Here is a 20,964-nt window from a genome sequence, read left to right as displayed (position 1 = left end):
GTGATGGTGGCCGTGTCACACTTCACTTTGGCCATCACTATTAAAGAAAGTCTGGCTGGTGGCAATGCAAGTTGTTCAATCTGTTTGTACGTGTCCTGATCTGTGTGTACGAAGGTTTACAGAGGCTCCCTGGGGTCAGCTGACAACAAATTTTTCTACCTTAATTGCAAGATTCAATTTAGATGTTGCAAGCATTTCCACTTATCCAACAACTTATACATGTTTCAAGCATTTAGTTTATCTTGTCACCTCCCGGACCTGTGGCCCGTTTCATTAAGCAGGTTTAGTGAAAACTCTGAGTTTGTTAACCCTGAGATGATTGGTAGTCTGGGTTTCTGGGTTTGGATGGTATTCTATAGACCTTAGTGGTCCACTAATACCATATCTGAAGTCTCTTTCCCGAAATTCCGCCTTGGTGCAGAATTCCAGCTACTAGAGCCACAATGAGCTTTCCTTAGGATGTGCCATGACTGTGGCTGTGGCTTTAAATGCTATGGGGGGGGGGGCTTGACCAACTGCCATGCATTGCTTGTTTTCAAGCCATGATGTCTCTTTCATAGGTGGGCCGAATTCTCTGGGCGGTCAAAACAGAGAAAGGGGAGGTAACCTTGCCACTTATGACCTCATAAGGAGCAGATTGCAGATCGGCCCATCTTTACACCAACTGCCCTTTCTAGCCTCGAGTGTTTCTCAGTCTCCTCCTTCTGACACAGCGCTCATTCATTTCCTCATTCATTCATTCATTCATTCAGTCTGTATCAAAGCGGTTCATAGCAGTGGTGCACACGCTTAACTCTGACTCAACCTATTCGGAGTTGATTGAACTAACTTGAATCAGCTGTTCTGGAACCAAAAACTCAGAGTTTCCCATCTCAGGGTAAATCAACTCAGAGTTCAGGGTTAGACTCAGAATTTGCCTAACCTCTTTCCTGAAACAGGCCCCTGCAAGCCAGCTCGATCAATGTTGTGGAAGTCCTCTTTCTAAAACCTTGTTTCTTTAGTAGTTCCAATCAGAAGTAAATGTGGTAATCCTGTGATTTGATGATGCCTTCAGGTGCTTCTTGTAAATACCTGTATCTCAGGAGGAAATACACAGATAGTATTAAAAATCAGTGGTGTAGTCTACGTGATACGCAGGTACAGTGATATACAGTAACCAGCTAGGAAAGCTCAGTGATTTACATAGGCCCACTTGTTGGGTGCCCGATGGCACGCAAAAACATACTTTCCACTCTAATTTTGAAATATTTTGAATTGTCATTTTCTTAGGCTAAAAAAGTATTTCCACAGGAAACTTCCTTGGGGGACAACACCCATGGACACCCTATGTTCTAAAGGCGTATGTGTCTGTGTCATAATGGGCTGACATAAATGTTAGGTATACAGAGACTACTTAGACTTAAAGATAGAACGTAGAAACATTTTCTTTATTATACCATGTAATGAAATACCAACATTCTGAAATAATTGTCAACAAAGCAGTTTACAAAAGAGATAAAAGCATGCTCAATCTGTGCTCATAGACAATACGAAGATACCAAGCGGGTATAGCCTAATGAATTTTTCCTAATCTACTTTATGAGCAGCATTATTCCAAAAACAACACTGACACAATAATAACAACACAAATCCAAATGAATTGGAAAAAACACAATGGAAATGAGAGAAAAATAGAAAATAAATAAACAAATAAATAGATTAAAGGGGCTATCTCAAAATGAGTTAAAAGTTTCAAGTAAATAAACCAAATCGTGGGCTTTTCCATACTTAACCCGTTTCAGATGTGTGGCATTTACGTAGTTTATTTTTTCGTATTATCGTAAGTATTTCTAATATCCCATTAAACGCAAATGCAGCATTACTTCTCCGGTGTGCTTGTTCACGTGCGCTGACCTCGTAAATAGCGGGATTTCTGACAGCACGGGAAGGCACCACAAGTCCATCCTCCCCATCAGCAGTCTGGTCAACAACATTTCTCCTGCGAGACTCACCAGCGAACTTCACCGACTCTTCACCGTGTAGAACACCGACATGGATGCCCTCAAGTCGGCTGGGAGAGCCATTATCCGGAGCCCGAGTATGGCGAAACAGTCCTGGACTGCCGGCAGACACAGAAGTAAGAAGCAGTTGTTAATTTGAGACAAAAACGTAGACACAAGGGTTTTAACATTAACATTTTTGTAGTTTCACCTTGCCAGTTGACTTTTTGCCTACCGCTGTGCCCGTCAATAACGGATATTTAACGTTCCGTTTTTTAAGCTAACTTTACCAAAAGTTTAGCGTTTTGTTTCAAAAGCGAAACGTTGCTAAATAGTATTATGTTGTCACGGTGTTGGACTGTTGCAGTAAAGTTACAAAGATGAATGCTGACATATTTTAACCTGCGTAGGTAACGTTAAAGTCTCATTTTGTCTGACAAACGGATTCACAATGCTACTTTCTTTTCTGGTATTTTGTTCTATTTTGTGCCAAATATGTACTTTATCCCATGGAGATTAGGTCAGTTTACGTTGAGGTTTCAGGAATTTTCTGGAAATAAATGTTATTTTGAAACCAGGCAGAATTAAGTATTCCACAACACCAACATAAAGTAGTGCTGAGACAAATATGATTTTTTAAAGTTATCTAACCCTCAATAGGATACTTTAATCACGCGTTGTAGGAGCAGTACCTTGCGTTTCTTCTTATTTCACTGACTACAGCAGTCTTTTGGATTTGTGGCTTATCCACAACCTCCCAGAACACCCTCTTTTCATCCACGCTTCCAGAGAAAGTGCAGAGTTCAGGGTCAGTAATACAAGAATTTGTGGTGATTTTGTGTCTTGCTCAAGGGCCCTTCAGTAGGTCAGCAACTTGCCCACACTGCAACATTAACGTCAAACTCTTTTAAAGCACTCGGGTGGCCATTGTAGTACTCAAGGGCCACTTTGTAAGCTAAATCTCACTTGATCCTGGCTGTAAAGTTACGGGGAGTGACTGGGTGGCTTAGACGGCCTGAAAGGGCCCCTGCCTGTAACCATTAGCGCAAGCTAGGAATGCTGTGAGTCAGGCGGTGCAAAGTTCCTGTTGTCCTGTGTTTAAGCAATTTTCATAGAGAGCCCATAGTAAAGCATATACGATAATTTGGAAATACAGGGTGGATTACATAAAGATCCTTCATTACGATATGTAACCTTAGCTCACCTGGAAAAATAGACAGGCCTTTTGAGATACACTCTTACATGCGGACATCTTGTTAGCACATTTCTTGGTTAATGGTTGAGGGTAAGATGTTAATGTGTTTACTTCTGCACAGCTATAGGGTACGTATTTATTCAGGTGTTTTTGAGAGGCATTGTTACTTTTGTCGGACTCTAAGTTAAATGAAAAGCTTCCTGTAAATGCAGCTCATGACCCACTTACCAGGTCTTCTATGGACTGCAGGGCACACATGCCTCACCAGCACTGACCCAAGTCTGACTCTAACCTATGGGACAAAGTCGGGATCAACCTACATTTTTGTATCTTTCCAGGGGAAAACCAGACGGCCAAGCAACAGGGCCGTTGCACCTTAGGTCTGGCTTTTCGCACCTATATTGACATTAATGGGTCTCTAATTGGCTTGGACACTCAAGTCAGCTTCAAGTCTGCTTCCTGTGACTAAGTTTGCATTGAGGAGAAACCTATTCACGCGTAATAATGCACTGCGGATTTTAATGGCAAAGGCCTCCCAAATCCTTATCCACTCTGCTCTCATTGCTCTGGTTTGGTTGCCCTAGACGACCCTCACCGGCACACTGCCAGCCAGAGGGTACTTGTATGCCGCAAAAGAACCTTTCTCTGGGGACCTTCTCAATTAGAAGTATGTGATAATGCCAGCACACAAACATGGACCCTCTGCCAAATCATTGCCACAATGTCAATATTTATGAAGTAGTTATTTCACTGGTTTGCCCCTCATACTTAACAATATACAGCTGTGTTAATAAAAAAAGTAAGAGGAGAGAGAGTAGCCACGGCTTTACAGAAGAAATGGGTCATGAAAATTAAACCATATCCATATATCAACGTGGCAGCGGATGCGAGGACATTAGCAGAAATCGCTCCATCACGCAAATTTGATCTTGATTAAAATTCGATTAATTGTGCAGCCCTATAATAGGCTGGATTATTCAGACTCAACCTTGTTTTCTGATTAGATGTGATTGAAGGCTACCAGTCAGACTAAGAGACAGCAAAGCTGGCTTCCAGGCCTGGAACAATGAGTCTGTTTTGCATTGTAACCGTTGTAAAGTTAGTCTACTTTTGAATTCAGTTCTGTTAACATCACAGCCTGATCAGTGAACTTGAGGCAAAATACCTCCAAAATGTTTGTTTGACTTTTGCAGCTGCATTGACTTCCAGACAAACACATTATCACTTTTTTATTTTTCTGCATCCATTAGTAGAATCTCTGCACTTCAACTCCGATGAATTTGGATTCATTGAAACCTGATTTTGGATCTGTGTGTTGATGTAGATCATTGGATTTAAAAGAAAAGTTAAAGGGTGACAGAAGGTCATTTGGCTCGGAGTCCTGGATCGGTCCTAAGTTGTAGGGCCACACTTTGTGGTTTCCACAGTGATTTGGAGACACACAAATCAGCCTGAATGTGAACTGCCTGTCAGGTGGACCCTTCTGGATCAGCACGTCTGCTCTCGCAGTGTTCAACTAAGGCTGTTTTTGCACTTTGATACAACTTGTTAGATGACTAGCAGCGGTGTTTTATCTATCCTTTTCCCCTCCTCCCCTAACTCTAACAGATGGCGGGGTCAAATTGTATTTACAGCGGGGTCAGATGGTTTTTCTTGGTCTCAGTTCACACATGAACACAGCTGTTTCCTCTCAGGTGTCCCAGTTGCTGACCTTTGATCACAAAGCCCTCCCTTTTCTCTGGTTGAGCGGTGCCTGTTACTGTACCTGCACCGTTATTTTTTTCTTTTTTCATGAGGTTGTTGTCCAGCAAATACAGCACTTTTTTGAGTCCCAGAGAGCTGAAAGGCTTACAGATCATTCAGAATTAAGACATTGACATTAACAGGCACAGTAACGTTAAACAAGGTATACATTTTTGATGGAATATTGTTTCAGAACCGACCAACGGGAGCGCACTCCTGGAACATGTGTAGAAATGTGCTTTTGTTGGACAGAAAGTGCACCATTTTTATTGGGTGCATTTTCACGGGGGTGAGATATGTCCTATGAATAAAATTCTATAAAATACTTGCATATCAGTACTTCCAGAAGTAAAAATACTTCTAGAATGCTAGACCATACATCATGCCAGTCGAGTTTGATACTCATGCCTGGGCAATCGCGTGCCCGGATCCTATCAATAGGAAGGGCAGAGCGGCCGGATATGACTAATAGTGTTAATATCGTCAGACAAGAAGAGACTAAATGTTTGTCAATGACCTTTTTTATTTATTTTTTCCATGACTGAGACAATGACGAGGCTCTACACATGTCCAAAAACGCTGACTAAGGCTGCGGCTCATCAAGAGATATGACACATCCCCTTTTTCATCTAGCAGTCACACATCGAGCTGGTGAAGCTGCTCTTAAACAGCTTGCAGAGTGGCTTGAGAAATGTTTGCAACTGGTGGCAAGAAGACAACACGCTGTAGAGCCCAGAAGTCCTGGCCCTTATCTGACATGTGTCTGTGGAACAAGGTGCTGTAGAGCCCAGAAGTCCTGGCCCTTATCTGACATGTGTCTGTGGAACAAGGTGCTGTAGAGCCCAGGAGCCCTGCTCTTATCTAACATGTGTCTGTGGAACAAGGTGCTGTAGAGCCCAGGGGCCTGTTGCACAAAACTAGGATAAGGGATTAAGCCGGGATGTTCAAGTTATCCTGTATGAATTTAGCTTTGACTCGGTTGCACGAAACCAGATTTAATGAATTAAACCCAGCCAAGTAACCATGGAGATTTATTCTTTGCGGCTAGCCTGGTCCGGAGCAGGCCAACAGCCATGCTAAGATTGATCCTGTAGTCTCATGTGTCATAACAGCTGCCGTCTGATCCGAAATAAACGTTTTTAACAGATATTCAGTTGTCTTCTGCTTTCTGCTTAATTGTTATTAACATGCATTAGCCTACTTGTCATTGTTGTTGCCGCGAGTTTGATTTAAACCCTACTACAGCTGTTTAGATGGTTAGGAATGGTTGCACTGGCCCCCAGATGCGGAGTGGGACTTTTCCCGGTGGGACGGCACTGTTTCGAGGCTGCCTGGCGTGCGGGCGTTGCCCGGTGGCTGCTGCCCGGTGGCCGCTGCCCGCCGGCAGACCTGTGAGTCACGTCAGTGTCCACTCTCTCTGTAAAAGTAGAGATGAGCAGCGCAGTGTCCGTGGTCTCAGCTTCAGGTTTACGCGTTCCAAAGATTAAGTGACAATATTAATGTAGCAATATTCCCAGATTTCATTTTCTTGTTGCTTGTCCTTCTCTAATAAAGGACAGTTTGTGTTACTCCCTAATATAATATGTAGGCCTAGTGTTTTTTATTATAGCTTCCATTTGTTTCATAACCTTCTCAATTAGTCTCACATCCCTGGACCAATAACGTGGCCTATATACAGCAGGCCTACGTATGTAGTGTAGTTTACATTCATCGCACCGGGAACACCACAATGCTTCGTCATCTTTTTATTTTGCTGCGGTCTCTTGTCAGAAGAATAAATTAACATAAATATTGTTTTACACATGCTCACAGCGTGTATTGAAGTCACTTACTTCTTTTTCTGATTGTTCTGTATGAACATTAATTGTACAAAGAATTAGATATAGCTTATAGAGATTTGTGCATATGGTTGTAAAACATGTCCTCACGTTGTGAAACAGGGTTTGAAATTAAGCCAAGTCGTTAGGGTCCATTTCCCGAGGAACATTAATTCCCTCTGCTCACTTTTAAGGCAAAGGCTAAATAATACATTTTATTTATATAGTGCTTTACATGGTAGGCTAAGTAGGTATTGTTACACCGTCACACATTCATTCGGGTCCGGTATGTTGTGCTTTTTCTCTTCTTTTTGATAAGAGCCGTATTTCTCTTTTTGCATATTCTTCACCTCCTCGTTACTTTCCATTAGAAGCTGCTGCTCACTGGGTGAAACATATGGCGCATGCGTCTTCTCCATCTCTGCATCATTAAATCTGTGATCGATACCGTGGTCTATTTGAGAAAGCCGTGAACGTGCACTTATCCCAGCTATCTACACCTGGCTTGACATAGCTTCACCTGTTCATCCTGGCTCGGCAAACGTGCATCCGATGTAGCCGCGATGAGCAGATCACACTAAGTCAAGCTGCGTTTTATGGCTTATCCTGGATATCTTTATTCTACTTTCGTGCAACAGGCCCCTGGACGTCTGGCTCTAACACGTGTCTGTGTATGATTGTATTTGCATGAAGGTAGAGGCTCGACATAAAACCAGACACGTTTTAACAAAGTTGCGTTAAACAAAAAGTGTGTTTTGTCAGGTATTTATGACATTTAACCAATATTTGACATGCCTGAAACACTATTTGACTGAAATGGTTATCAGAAATAATCTCAGAAATAATTTATTTAAAAATAAATACAAAAATGTTTTGACTAAAACTTGACTAAGATACCTTAGTTCTCTTTTGACTAAAATGACGAAACATGTGACTGACTAAAACTAACAAGACAAAATAAAAATTAGTTGACAGAATTAACACTAATGCCTCAGAACTGATAAAGCCTAGATACCATATGGATCTTGGATGGGAAAAGGCCTCATCCAAGGTACACTGTGTGCTTTGAGTGCTGATCTGAAATTGAAGGTGAAAGGAAAAATGAGGAACGTGGTAGATTGAATGTGTTCTGCAAATCAGAATACAGTTACGAGCCCATCTTGCAAAAAATGTCTTTTAGATAATAAAGCCCCCTCTGTTCCCATTGTGGGGCTGTTATCAGCCTCCCACCAATCAAGAGTGCTGTATTATTGAATAAAGGGGGGAAAAATATAATGCTAGAAGGGGAGGATGAGACTGAGCCGGGTTTTCTAAAAAGACCAAAACGATGTCGGACATTAATGAGAGGTGATGCTGTGTATTAGGAATGCATATTGGTGACGCCATAATCGATTGGCGGTTGGCTTGAGCCAGTGGCTCTAGAGAGAAGACAAATAATGCAGGACTCCAGGGACAACCTTGGTGGGACGAAACTAGAAATAAAGATGAGGAGGTGCGACCATTTAAGACTCAAGCCGAGGGATTAGAATAAACTTAATTGTGATACATTTGAATGCACCAATTTATGGTGGAAAAGTCTTTTTATGTGAAGGAAAACACAAAAATCAGAAGGCAGGTGACATTTAAAAAAATAAGATATGGGAATATAATGTAATAAGGGGCATTTGACATCAGCGACCTGGGCCCGGGTCAGAAAGCAGCGTTTGTCTGATTAGTGTGAACATGAGCATACCATACCTTGGGTTGGCTTGAAAACACCAAATGTACCAAAACAAGGAAGTGGACTACTAATTTAAAGAGAAGTATTGAAACTGTTTATAGAGTGCTGCTAGAAGTCAGAAACCTTCTGGTGCGGGTGATTTTCCTTTGGTCTTCCTTTTTTAAGGGGTGCCTAAAAGGAAGGAAACGGAGAAAAAACACTTTTTATATTCCGTGTGTGAACATGTGTCTGCATGAGTGTGTGTGGTATGCACCGCATCCCAGAGGAGGTAAATGCTTGGAGGATGGATTTCTAGGTTTTCTGCTCGTACCTTCCCTAACCCCCCTCCCTTCTTTTTGTTCTGAGGAAATCTCTGGAAACACAGCCAGAGGGTCGGGGCCAGTCGACACCAAACAAACACTGATAAGAAAGAAACCACATGGAGATAGCAGCTGTTCCTTCACCGGTTTACACTCATTCTTTTTCAGGGAACATATCAGTGCTAACTTCTGAACACACAGGTCGATACCACTAATGCACTTTTCCGAGGGACATCTATGGCCTAGTTTGATTGGGATTGATCTGTTATGTTACTTTTGAGAAAAGGAAACTCCCACTTGCCAACTATCACAGCATCAGACTCCACGTATACTTGCTCCTCTTTGCCTTTTTTTTGTTGTCCAGCCCTTGAAGTTGTTTTGGAGTTGAAATATTTACTTGACAGTGCCTCTGACCTAGATACCCTGTTTTGCCTTTCCACTTCAGGGAGCGAGCAGATGAAATGTCTGAACTTTAAGTTCAACATGGGCTGTTTACATATCCTCTAATCTGTGTTTTTCTCAAAGCTCTTTGAATGTTCTCACGATCAACGCTATTTATTTTGGACCTGAAGTGGAAGGGGAAGGCAGCCACGTCGTAGCATCTCTCAAACTAGAACCAACAAATATTTGATGTTTTTAACTCCATGCATGGGTCCAACAAGAGCGTGGTTAGCAAACTCCAGTCTCCTGTTGATCAGTTGATTGACCCACTTTTCCCTCAAATGTTTTTTCCGTAGAGCTCCCAGAGAACTGGACTGACACGCGGGAGACCATTGTAGAGGGGATGACGTTTAATCTTCGTCACCTCGGCATGACGCTAGTGGACCAGCCCAAGGGAGAGGAGCTGTCCGCTGCTGCAGTTAAGAGGATCGTTGCCACGGTGAGAGCTAAAGTAATGTCATTCAGGATGTCATACAGTCCACATTATGACTGGGTATTGTTCAAAAACCTTCATTACCGGTACCAATAACGTAACTTGGCAGGGTTTTTCCCCGAATAGAGGGACTTTAGGGCAACAAGCAGAACATAAACTTGAATATGAGCGCTAATCTCAGTTTTATCTCGGGAGAGTCGGGCTGTACGTGACTCTCCTGGGAATATATTAAAAAAAAAAAATGTGTGTGTGTTTCACCTTACCATGCGTACTAAATCACAGGGTCAGTCCCTGTCTTATCACTGCAAGTGTCTCATGCTTATCCCTTGGTACATTCAGATTTTTATTTTTTATTGTTCATGTGGATTTGTCATTTTATCATCTTGTTTCTGATGGACGTGTATGTTGTGTGTGATGTCTTTAAGCTACTTGGACCTTGAACTTCCCCTTGGGGATTGATCTATCTATCGATCTAGTGCTCTATCTACGCTAGCATAATATACATATTTATTGAGCCCGGTCTCTGTGCGTAATGTAGAGCTTTTCCTGCGTGTCTCAATGACGTGTAATGCTAGACAGCCAATCGGCAGCATTATTCGATCTTGGTAGAAGCACGCTGCATTTGCTCACTGACTCTGCTGAGATTTACTCCTTAACAACGAGGCATTTCCTAATACTCAATACTAGGGAGGAAAATCCCTAGTATTGGTCGGTGCCTGAAAACTTTTGTTGCTTTTTGATGCCCTAACATTTTGATATCTGCCACACAAAGAAAACAGTAAATTATTTATTTGTTTCCAGACATGTTGTTTTTATGTGCAAATTGAAAATATGCATTAAAATAAGTGGACAGGAACACACTAAACATCTCTAAAAACTAAGATGTGTTTTGTCTTTGTTGTTGCTAGTATGGCAGGTTAGTAAATAGGTCATTAATGAACTAGACTACAATATTTCTCTTTGGAGATTTCATTTTGTTAGTTACATTTCTTAAATTCCCACTTCACTTGGAGTACTTTTTTGTAAATTCTGGACTTAAAATGGTTTTAAAAGCCACAGTATGCACTTCCCCAATGGTTAAAAACTAACATTCTATTAAAGAAACCCTTCTTTTAATTAATGTTTCTGAAACAGGCTAAAGCTATTGGGAAGAAGCCTAAGAAGGTTACTCTTAAGGTTTCCCCACGGGGAATCGTCCTGTACGACCGCTTGACCAATAAACTCCTGGAAAATGTCTCCATATACAGGTATGTTAACTAAATTAACACTAAATTATTCACTTTAGTTGTATAGTTATCTTTGGAATTTATGGTCAATAATCTTCATTTGTAGGAAATTATACCTAAAATAGAAATTATTTAGACTAAAATTAAAGGAATGGATGTTGATGGATAATCACAAACTGGAATATGTCAATTTTTACTCAACACCCCAAAAATAATGAAAGTAGAGATTTGTACTTGCCAAAGAGCGTTGTGTGGAATCAATCATGTTATTTTTGGTAATTAAAAAGAACATTGATATAGGAAAACGGGGCAATTTGACCCGAGAACCACATGAGTGTTAAGCTGTAAACTCTGGGTACGCTGTCCCTCTAACCTGTCCCCTCTGTCCACTCTGGCCTGCAGAATATCCTACTGCACAGTGGACAAGCAGCATGATAAAATGTTTGCTTATATCGCTCAAAACACCCTCAATGGGACCCTGGAGTGCCACGCTTACCTCTGCTCCAAAAGGAAAGTGGTGAGTTGACCACAGCAGCAGTGTTTTACTTCATAATGCATATCATTTAAATTCCAGTGCAGTGATAATTTCACTTGGTTGTTATGAATGTCTAACTCAGAGTTAAGTGTACCTTTTTTAGTCTGTCGTTTGACGGGGTGTTAACTTCTCTTTATGGGCGGGTGCAGCGTTGGGAGTAACTGACTACATGTAACAGCGCTACGTTTTCAGAATACAAATTATGGGTAACTGTATTCCATTACAGTTACAATTTTTTAAAAGTTGGTATATAGAATAGTTACCAGTGTTGGGGCAAGTTACTTTAAAAAAGTAATTAGTTACTTCTTCCAAAAAATAACTAAATTAGATACAAATTATAAAAGTAACGAGTTACTTCTCAAAGTAGCTAATTCAATTTCAAGTACATTTTTAAATGCTCAAATGTGACCCCACCTCCCCGCCTCTTAAATGGAACTTAAAATACATGTGCATGTTCAATATATGATGATAAATCTGAATATTATAATGCAATGGACACTTAATACAATACATTATTTACAGAAACTGTATACACATCTAAACTATTTTATTGTTGCTGTGGGACAAAGTGAGACTAGCCTCCATTTAGATGCCATGTCATAGATATTATGTCCAGTGGATCGATACAAAGAACAACAGACATGTTTTGGAACTAATGATATTAATTGCTCCTCAACAGGCCACAACTGCTCAAAATTAAGTAATGCTTGTTAAGCACCAGAGCAAAAAGAAATAACAAACATATACACTCTTTGTAGTGCAAATACCCTGTGTGTGTGTGTGTTACAGCGAGGGAGAAGTGAGAGAGTGACAGCAATTAGCTTCGGAGCGAGTACCCACTCTAGAGTCGTAGTCATGTTTTCTCACCACGGTGGAAAATCTTTAGCAAGAAAAGTTACCCCCCCCCCCCCATTTTCATTACGCCATACCTCTTGTGTTGTGTACGTTGTGTGTCTGACTGCGTGCTTTCAAACACCCGCCCAACTACCTCGTATAGGCTTACCATGACATTTGAATCAACCTCAGCCAATCGTCAGCATTTATGCGCTTGTCTCGTGCACGGCCCACTAACTAACTAAGGAAGAACAGTAAAAAAAAGTCTTTGCCTCTTGGCTCCCAGATCTAGTTGGTCTGATGAAAACCACCGCTTTCATCTCTCATTTAATCAATTAGATTACCCGTTACTGAAAAAAGTAACGGCGTTAGGAACACTGTTATTCCCATAACTGACGGTTACATTGGTAAAAGCAATGGATCCCATGACGATACTTCTCTGTTTCCCGAGGTTATTTACTATCTAAATAAATTAAGGAAATTCCACGCGATAGATGCACAATATGAAGCCCCCCCCCCCCCAGCTAACGTTAGCGCGTGGTAGCAAGACTGCGGTTTGATTTTTGTAGTAGGCTATGCAGTTCGGGACTACAAATACAAAAATATTTCTGCTTCTTCATGTACACATGAAACCCTAGAAGTCCTGCTCCCCAAACCAACCTTCATGTTCCTCTGCTCCTCCTGTGTGTTGACAACCAGAAGGGCACTTTTCCTCTCATCTTACTTGCTTCCACACTCATCCCTTTCTCTCCCAGATAACATAATACCCTACTTCCTTAGTTCTTACCTCTCTCTTATCGAGGTAATGGAGACTGGTGGTAACCACTTTGTATCCTCTGCTCTGACAAAATGTATTTTGACATGAAATAGGAGACCTATTGAAGATCATGCCTATCATTCTGTTTATTCAGTTTTATTCTTCACTGGGGTTGGTACACACTAATGCAGCCATGTGCTGTAACAACGTGTATTTCCCTTCCGGTTTCCAGGCTCAGGCAGTGGCTCTGACAGTAGCCCAGGCCTTCACTGTAGCTTTTGAACTCTGGCAAGTGGCTAAAGAAGGTAAGCACCACAGCAGTGAAGAACATTTACTCAGGTACTGTACTTAATTACAAATTTGAGGTACTTCACTTGTACTTTTAATGCCACTTTCTACTTTGCTACATTTCAGAAGAAAATATTGTCCTTTTTTACTCCACGACATTAATCTAATAGTTACTTTACAAATCACTTGCACTTTAAACACAACTACCCAACAATGTATCTGCCTACAAGTCACACAGCTGAATCAATTTGAAGATTAAACACCGAACAGTTTGGATTGTTTCCAGTTTCTAAAATGTCAGTATTTTACTTTTACATATTTCTGATGGTACATTAGTAACATTTTTAATGCAGGACCTTTACTTGCAATCGAGTATTTTTACTGTGTGATATTAGTACTTTTACTTGAGTAAATCATCTGAATACTTCTTCCACCACTGCACCAGAGTCACCACTCTTCAAGGTCTGGAAAACACACCCACACACACACACACACACACACACACACACACACACACACACACACACACACACACACACACACACACACACACGCGGGACAGGAACGCTCAAGGACGTTTATATCTGCTGCAATAAACACGTTTTGATCTGCTTGTGCAATGTCTCTCCTCTTTTCTAGAGAAAGGGAAAAGAGTGAAGTCCGGTTCAGCTGGAGATGGCGGCAGTAGTTCCCATTCAGAGAGATCCAACAGCCTGGGGAGCCTGAAAGGGACAGGTAAAAAAAAAAAAAAAAAAAAAAACTGTGGCTGATGCAAACAAATCATTGGAGCCACATACTTAGTGTACATAGTGTTTTGTTTCTCATTTATTCTTGGGCAGCAGAGCAATGACGTTAAGCTCTTACAGTTTGAACCTGAGACTAGAAAGTTGGGCCGGGAAGCGCCGTTCACTTCTTTTCAGCGCCCATGATAACCATTTGGGGTCTCCACACAGGACACACCGGTCACACAGGTTAACAATCGGAAGGGATTGTTTCGGCATTTAGTCTTATTTTTCTTCTGCATTCTGCGAGCAAATCTGGCAGTAAAGCTCATTATTAATCAATTATAAACAACATTAAAAAAATAGTATATACGATGTACATGATTTGATTCTGAATGAACGGTAAAGTTCTCTTCACCTTGGTTGACACGTGAGAGCTTGGGTAGCTCACCTGGTAGAGCACACTCATATTTAACGGCTTACTCCTTGACGCAACGGACGTGGGTTTGACTCCCTTTATATGTCTCCATAAATCCATAAAGTCCTAACATGACCAAAAATAATCTAAAAAAAAAAAGAAATAGTATTCTCCCACTAGATTGTGGTTAGCGACAATGCAGAGTGGCTAGCGAATTTGGAAAACCAGAAAAACTGTTAATGGAAAGCCCTGCCTATAACCCCATGGCTGCAGAACCGAAACAAAGCATAAACTAATAGAAAAAATACAAAAATAATCTTATTCCACCTTTTACTTAAAAAATTACAGGATGGGGATGAACCTATTCTAACAAGGTCTAGGGCCTTTCTTCTTGTGTCCCCCAGAGGTCACACTTTACATTTGTTGCTCCATTATTGGTCAAATCTGTTTTCTGTTATGTAGTGACATACAACATAACAGGCCGGCTAGGCTTCTAGTCCCTTCATAATACACACAGATTACCTGTGTATACTTTTAACTATGGATAGTCCGATTATTGGCCCTGGACGATTATGGGGCTGGTTTCTGGCAGTTTGCAGATGATCTGTGTCTGTGTTTTATTTGCCTGATGACAACTAAAAAAGTAATTACAAAAGTGCATTTCTTTGGCCTGGCTACAGCGCCTCTGTCTGTCCCTCTGCTTTGATTCCACACACCAATGAGTCTGACTTAATGTCCCGCCCACAACACTACTACTACCACTACTACGCCCACCACACTATCTTTTACTGGGGATTATGTTGAAAGTTTCCCATTTAATAAATAACTGCCGCAAGCATTTAAACAAAGTTGTGTGTTGTTCATTCCAAGATCTTTATTTGACTTCCATTAGCTATGTACTGTATATATGCATATCAGTTCCTAATATCGGTTTTATTTTATCTTTTGGTTTTATTTAGAAAAACCAGCATCTGTCGATATTTATAACCCTTGTGTTGTCTTTGATTCGACCATGTCCTCCCTGGTGAAAATCAACACTTTTTTTTGTCTTTTGTTTTTTATCAATACTTTTGGTGCTTTTTGTCAACGTTGTGCGTTTTTTTATGTTTAACCCTTTTTTTTCTATGTTTCTATGTAGAAACACCAATAACAAACTTGTTTCCACTTTATTTTTGGAATTTGTGGTCAATAATCCTCATTTATAGGAAATTACCAGATTTTTTGTTTTTGTTTTTAAAAGCAGAAACTATGAATTATGTTGACTAATATTTTAAATATAGCGTGAGGATACTGTTTCGAAACATTGAATAAAGTACCCCAAATTCAATGGAAGTAGAGATCCGAATTTTTATTGTACTTGCAAAGTCCGTTGTATGAAGTCCTCCATGTTATTTTGGGGTAATTAAGATTAGGTAGTTAACGAGAAACCAATATTTCCAATATTCATATATAGATATTTTGAAAAAGACAACACAAGTGTAAAGAACAACTAACGGCGTGTCCTTCACCTCCACCTGTCCTTCCACCTCTCAAGTAGATGTTGCCACAGACAACCTATTGGACTTTGAGGACAGTGTGAATGTGGTGGTGGAGACCAATGGGAACGTAGAACAGGATCAGCTGGATAACCGCGGGCCCTCTGAGACCACCAATAACAACAACAGCTCTGCCTTGGTAAGACACCCCCCCCCCCCCCCCCCCCCCCCCCCCCCCCCCCCCCCCCCCCCCCCCCCCCCCCCCCCCCCCCCCCCCCCCCATCCTCTGGCTCTATGTTGCAGCTATGGACAAGTGAAACGGATGCAACTCCCCTAAGTCTAGCTCTAAACTTGTCTTAAGATCCATTTTCTAATTGAGATGTAAAATATGTGATGTTGCAAGTCTTCTGTGTTTCAAATTGATTTGTCTTTGCATGTATTACACAGTTGAAAATAAAGTGAGATGTCTTAACTAGGTGTGTCTAACATGTAGTTACATGAAACCGCATCACCACACATCCTTATATTATTTTCACTGGGTGAATATTGCACTTAATATTCTTCTTTTTTTCGTCTTTACAGGAAATCGAAGATGGTTTGGATGAAGCCTTCTCCAAGTGAGATATTAGTCTTAATAGTTTAATTATTCACTGAAATTAATACTAATTGATTCCCTCTGCTGCTTGTTTAAATAATAGCCCCTCCCCCTCAATCTCTGCCTTGTCAAATCCTTCAGCGTACTGTAGTCTACTCTCTTAATGCCTGGCTTTACAGCGCCACTTACTGACGATTTCCGTGTACTGCAGGATTTTTTTTCATATCAGAAATAACTTGATAGCTAAACTTTAAAGTGTCCTCAATCTGTTGTGTGTTTTTGTCTCCAGCTGTGCTCTGGATAGCTATGGTTCATGTCCAGGTAAAGTTTAGTACCACTTTCGGCTGTCACAAGCCTTGTAGTATTGTAGTGGCTAATTACAGTAGTAACCTAACTATAACCCAGTTCTCGTATAACCAGAAATTGCATATTTTCTTTTCTTCCCGAAAACCCTCTTTATAGTCTTTGTTTGTCTTGTCTGGACTGACTCACTGGGAGTAATGGCACTTTGCTACACACACCGAGGGCTTCGCCAAGCAATTACTCAGTTTGTGGTCACCGATGTGGTAGTGGAGCAGCAGGTCACTTGATCCTAGTGACAAATTAAACAGCTTATCCCACGGATCATGTGAACCGGACGTCTTAAAGTAATCTTGTTGACCTCCACCCCACTTCTTATCCCAGAAAGGGAAAAGGCAGCTTGCAGCCAAACCGAGGGATCTTAATTAGAAGAGATGGAGGCTTTAGTTACACAAACGTGTCTGGGAGGTCTGAGCTGCAGTGGAGGCAGCACTGAAATCACTACTCGACCCAAACTTTAAAGAGCAAACGGCTATTCTTGCTGAGTGGAATTAGGCCTGAAGTTGGGGGGGGGGGGGGGGGGGGGGGGGGGGGGGGGGGGGGGGGGGGGGGGGGGGGGGGGGGGGGGGGGAAGAGGATATCATGTACTTGTGTTAATCACTAAAAAAGCAGTCACACTGGCCAACGCTGTAAGCAACAAAGCTCACCTTGTTCTCGGCTAAGAAGATAATTTCCCGCCTCCGGTGATGCTCTTACTCTGGGAAAAGTTTGTATTAGAAATAATTATGAATAGACCCCCAGGCATGTTCATCACAAGCCCTCATGTGATAAAAGAATGTAGTTTGTCTTAATAAGGCTCAGTAGTTTAATCCAGCTTCTGTGCTCTAGACAAGTTCCTCCATACTACAAGCTGAACACAGACTTCTATGACGAGCTCTAAACTGTTTATCAAAGTCTTCAGCCAACCCCTTGAACTGCCTTGCACATTGCAAATTTACACTTGAGACATTTATGTATTTTGCACATCTTTTTTTATCATGTAGTTTTATACTTGTATATTTCTTGTTTGTACCTATTTTAGTCTTTTAGCACTGCTGTAGAAAAACGCCACATTGCATTTCATGACACAATCCTTGAATGCTCACTAGCCCTCCAAAAGTCAGTCTGTAGCTGAAAAATAGTCGCCAAAAAATGCACTCTTCCCTCCAGTTAGAGTAACATTTGCTAAAATCTACAGCGCCGTGTACTTGTCAGTTGTCTTCCAAGATTTGTGTCAGGCTTTCACAGTTGTAGTATAGAGATTTAAAGAGATATTGAGAGATGAACTTGTTTTGGTCTATGATTGAAATTTGGTGTCAAATATGGAAACCATAGAACAAAACCAAGCCGTATCCTTTTCAAACTGTTTAAGCCTTGTCCCATTTTGTCTTCCTGTCAAAATTGAAAATTAACACTTTTGTTGAGTTTTTTTTTTTTCTTCTTCTATGTTCAAACATTGATATATGAAAATGGGTCAATTTGACCCGAGGACAGCATGAGGGTTAACAAACCGTAACAGAGCTTTTTCATCCTTCTCTTCTCCTGTCTTCTCAGACTGGCAGTGTCGCGTACTGACCCCCAGGTCCTGGACATTGGGGTGACGCCTCAAGACTGGCTCACTGAACCCGACTGGGACTCCACCAACGGGAACACTTCCAACGCTCTCGACCCTTTCGGGGACGACATCCTCGGCTTCTGACCACAACGCAGCAGAGAAAGAGGCGACGACTGAGGGGAGGATGGGTGTCTTTATGTCTTCCTGGGAATAAGGTTGGAGTTGTGAGATGACGTTTGGCCTCCTCACTTTGTTGGTGCACTCTTCACATGGACAATTCTTCCGATTTTGTGGAAACAGAATGGGCTGCCGCCCCTGCACACCAAAGCAATAATATCCTCCTGTTCACGGTTACTGCGTCTGTCCTACTATTACACCGCAAACATTCTTACAAACCTATGTTTACCAAGTTCGTCTTACGTCAGCATATGTTGTCCTGTTGTTCGCGTCTATTGTTCTGTTTCAGTAGCGTCATAATCAATGTTTTGTATATGTGTTTAGTTATAATTTATAGATTTGTAATTATTTTTTATGGATGAAGAGTAGGATTTAAGACAGACTGTATCAACAGGCCTTAATAACAGCGGGACAATCAGCCACACTGCATTAAGGTTTCAGTGGATGTAGTTTATCGCGAGGATTTAGTCATCTACCAGCCCTGGATTGTAAAGTGAACATGTCTAAAATGTGAAAATCAAGCTAGTTGTATTTATATGAACCTTTTGTATCAGTGGACATGTTACAGGCGGTACTTTTTCACTGCAGTGTAACAGCGTTCTCAGGGCGGACGCCAAGATGTGTTTGTGGTTCCCAGATTCCAATGTTTTCATTTCATGTACATTATCCACCAGCATTATACAGAATTAAAATATATTCATAGAAAAAAAGGACTCCTTTTGGTACATAAATACGATTTATGAACAACACAGTGATTACATTTACATACTGTATCAGCTGTGTGTTAAATGGGGAACATATTGCTGAGGTCAAGCAAGGATATTTTAACCCTTGTGTTGTCTTCCCTTCAAAAATGAAAGCCAATAATTATAGTTGACTCTTTTTAATCAATATTTTTTACTTTTTTTAAATGTTTTTGTCCCTTTTTCAATGTTTGCCACATGTTTAACAATACGTAACACTATCTTATTAACTTTAGTTTTAGAGTTATTTTTGTAATTTATAATCAAGAAACCTAATTTTTAGGAAATTGTACCTAATGTTTGAGTTAGAATAGCTGAAATTAGGAATTATTTCAACTAAAATTAAAGGAAAGTTTATGGATGGACATCACAGACTGGAACGTGTCAACTTTTAATCAATACTATTTCAAAACCACTTCAATTTCTTTTTCCAGTGCTATAAAATTGAGTAAGATGCCCAAAAATGAATGAAAGTAGAGATTTGTACTTTGCAAAGAGTTTTGTTTGGAATCAATCATGTTATTTGGGGTAATTAAAAAAAACCTGATATAGGAAAACGGGTTAGTTTGACCCAACAACAACAGGAGGGTCAAACTAAAGTGCTCAAAAAATGTAACTCTTGACATCTACTATTCCATGACTAACTGGTAAACTATTTGCAAACAAAGATAATAAACTAAAAGTACAGCACCTTTCATTCATTCATACATACATACATACATACATACATACATACATAAGATGCACATCCAGTCTTTAACATAACATTAAAAGGAAATTGGAACGGATTAAGATGTCCCACAAAAACTAAAATACAACAAAACAGAACGTTGTGCTTCAGAAGAATAACAGCAAAAAGCACAACTTGCATAAAAGCCAGGTTAAAAATAAGACCTGCCTCTCCATCCTCCTTTTCTTGTAAATTTAATGCCATCGTGTTTGATGACCTAAGGCAGAAGGAGAAGCAGTCCACTAGGTATATAGCTGCTTAACCATTCAGAGCCTTGTAAACTAGTAATGCAAATCATTGATTTAAAGCGAGGAAAACCAATGCAAAGTTGCTCAAATATACAAGAACCTCTATTGTTGGAATGGTTACTTTGATTTGTGAGAACTCCGGTTATCCAAAGTTACGTGGATGTCCGGTGATATGGAGTGAGCCTCCTTTTTAGTACTGCAAGGATCTTCCCAAATGATTTATAAAGATAGGCCACCTGCTGAACTCTGGATGTGTCTGGATCACTGTAGTCACAGTTTGAGGGTTACTGTGTAGGCCTATATTCTGGGTTTTGCATCATCAGCTGACAAATGTTCATATTTGTTAATCTGATCCGTTGCGGATGGAATGACTATAGTATACTCATCCTGACTGATGACATGAGTGTGCAGTTTGTTTTTACCAGCAGCAGGGGGCAGTCTTGCACTAGCCAATGAAGACCAGCTATTTGGAGTCTGTAGCAGCATCTAAAGCTGGTCACATCTTCAGCCCAGTCATTTGTATTCTCCATTGCCAGATCATGACGTTATAACATGTCTAATTCGTCCAAATATGCCCGTCCTCTTCATGCCTCTAGATTCTAATTGACAGTATAGGTTAATAAAGATGTCACGAGGAGGTAAAAACTGCAGGATGCCTTGTGTCTGATCTATAAACCACGAGCGGGAGGATGTAA

The 20,964-nt window shown here is 40.8% G+C and overlaps 1 protein-coding gene across 3 annotated transcripts in view; it reads left to right on the top strand.

Moving 5' to 3' along the window:
• ldlrap1a (low density lipoprotein receptor adaptor protein 1a) overlaps positions 1 to 19,256 on the top strand; it is a 31,430-nt gene extending 12,174 nt beyond the window's left edge. For 2 of the 3 annotated variants that reach the window (XM_034891452.1, XM_034891453.1), the window contains exons 3-11: positions 2,023 to 2,116; positions 9,491 to 9,633; positions 10,762 to 10,874; positions 11,256 to 11,370; positions 13,212 to 13,284; positions 13,907 to 14,002; positions 15,945 to 16,081; positions 16,465 to 16,499; positions 18,371 to 19,256. In XM_034891452.1, the coding sequence (XP_034747343.1) occupies positions 2,032 to 2,116; positions 9,491 to 9,633; positions 10,762 to 10,874; positions 11,256 to 11,370; positions 13,212 to 13,284; positions 13,907 to 14,002; positions 15,945 to 16,081; positions 16,465 to 16,499; positions 18,371 to 18,515 (942 nt within the window). In that variant the 5' untranslated portion in view covers positions 2,023 to 2,031 and the 3' untranslated portion in view covers positions 18,516 to 19,256. Of the gene's footprint in view, positions 1 to 1,885; positions 2,117 to 9,490; positions 9,634 to 10,761; positions 10,875 to 11,255; positions 11,371 to 13,211; positions 13,285 to 13,906; positions 14,003 to 15,944; positions 16,082 to 16,464; positions 16,500 to 16,766; positions 16,799 to 18,370 lie in introns of those variants that run through there. The other variant, XM_034891454.1, reaches the window with a different exon arrangement.
• Positions 19,257 to 20,964: the final 1,708 nt, after the last annotated feature.

This window comes from Etheostoma cragini, chromosome 14 (genome assembly GCF_013103735.1).
Source record: "Etheostoma cragini isolate CJK2018 chromosome 14, CSU_Ecrag_1.0, whole genome shotgun sequence".
Classification (NCBI taxonomy): Eukaryota; Metazoa; Chordata; class Actinopteri; order Perciformes; family Percidae; genus Etheostoma; species Etheostoma cragini.
The sequence above is the reverse complement of the archived record's forward strand: the minus strand, read 5'-3'. Positions and strand labels throughout refer to the sequence as shown.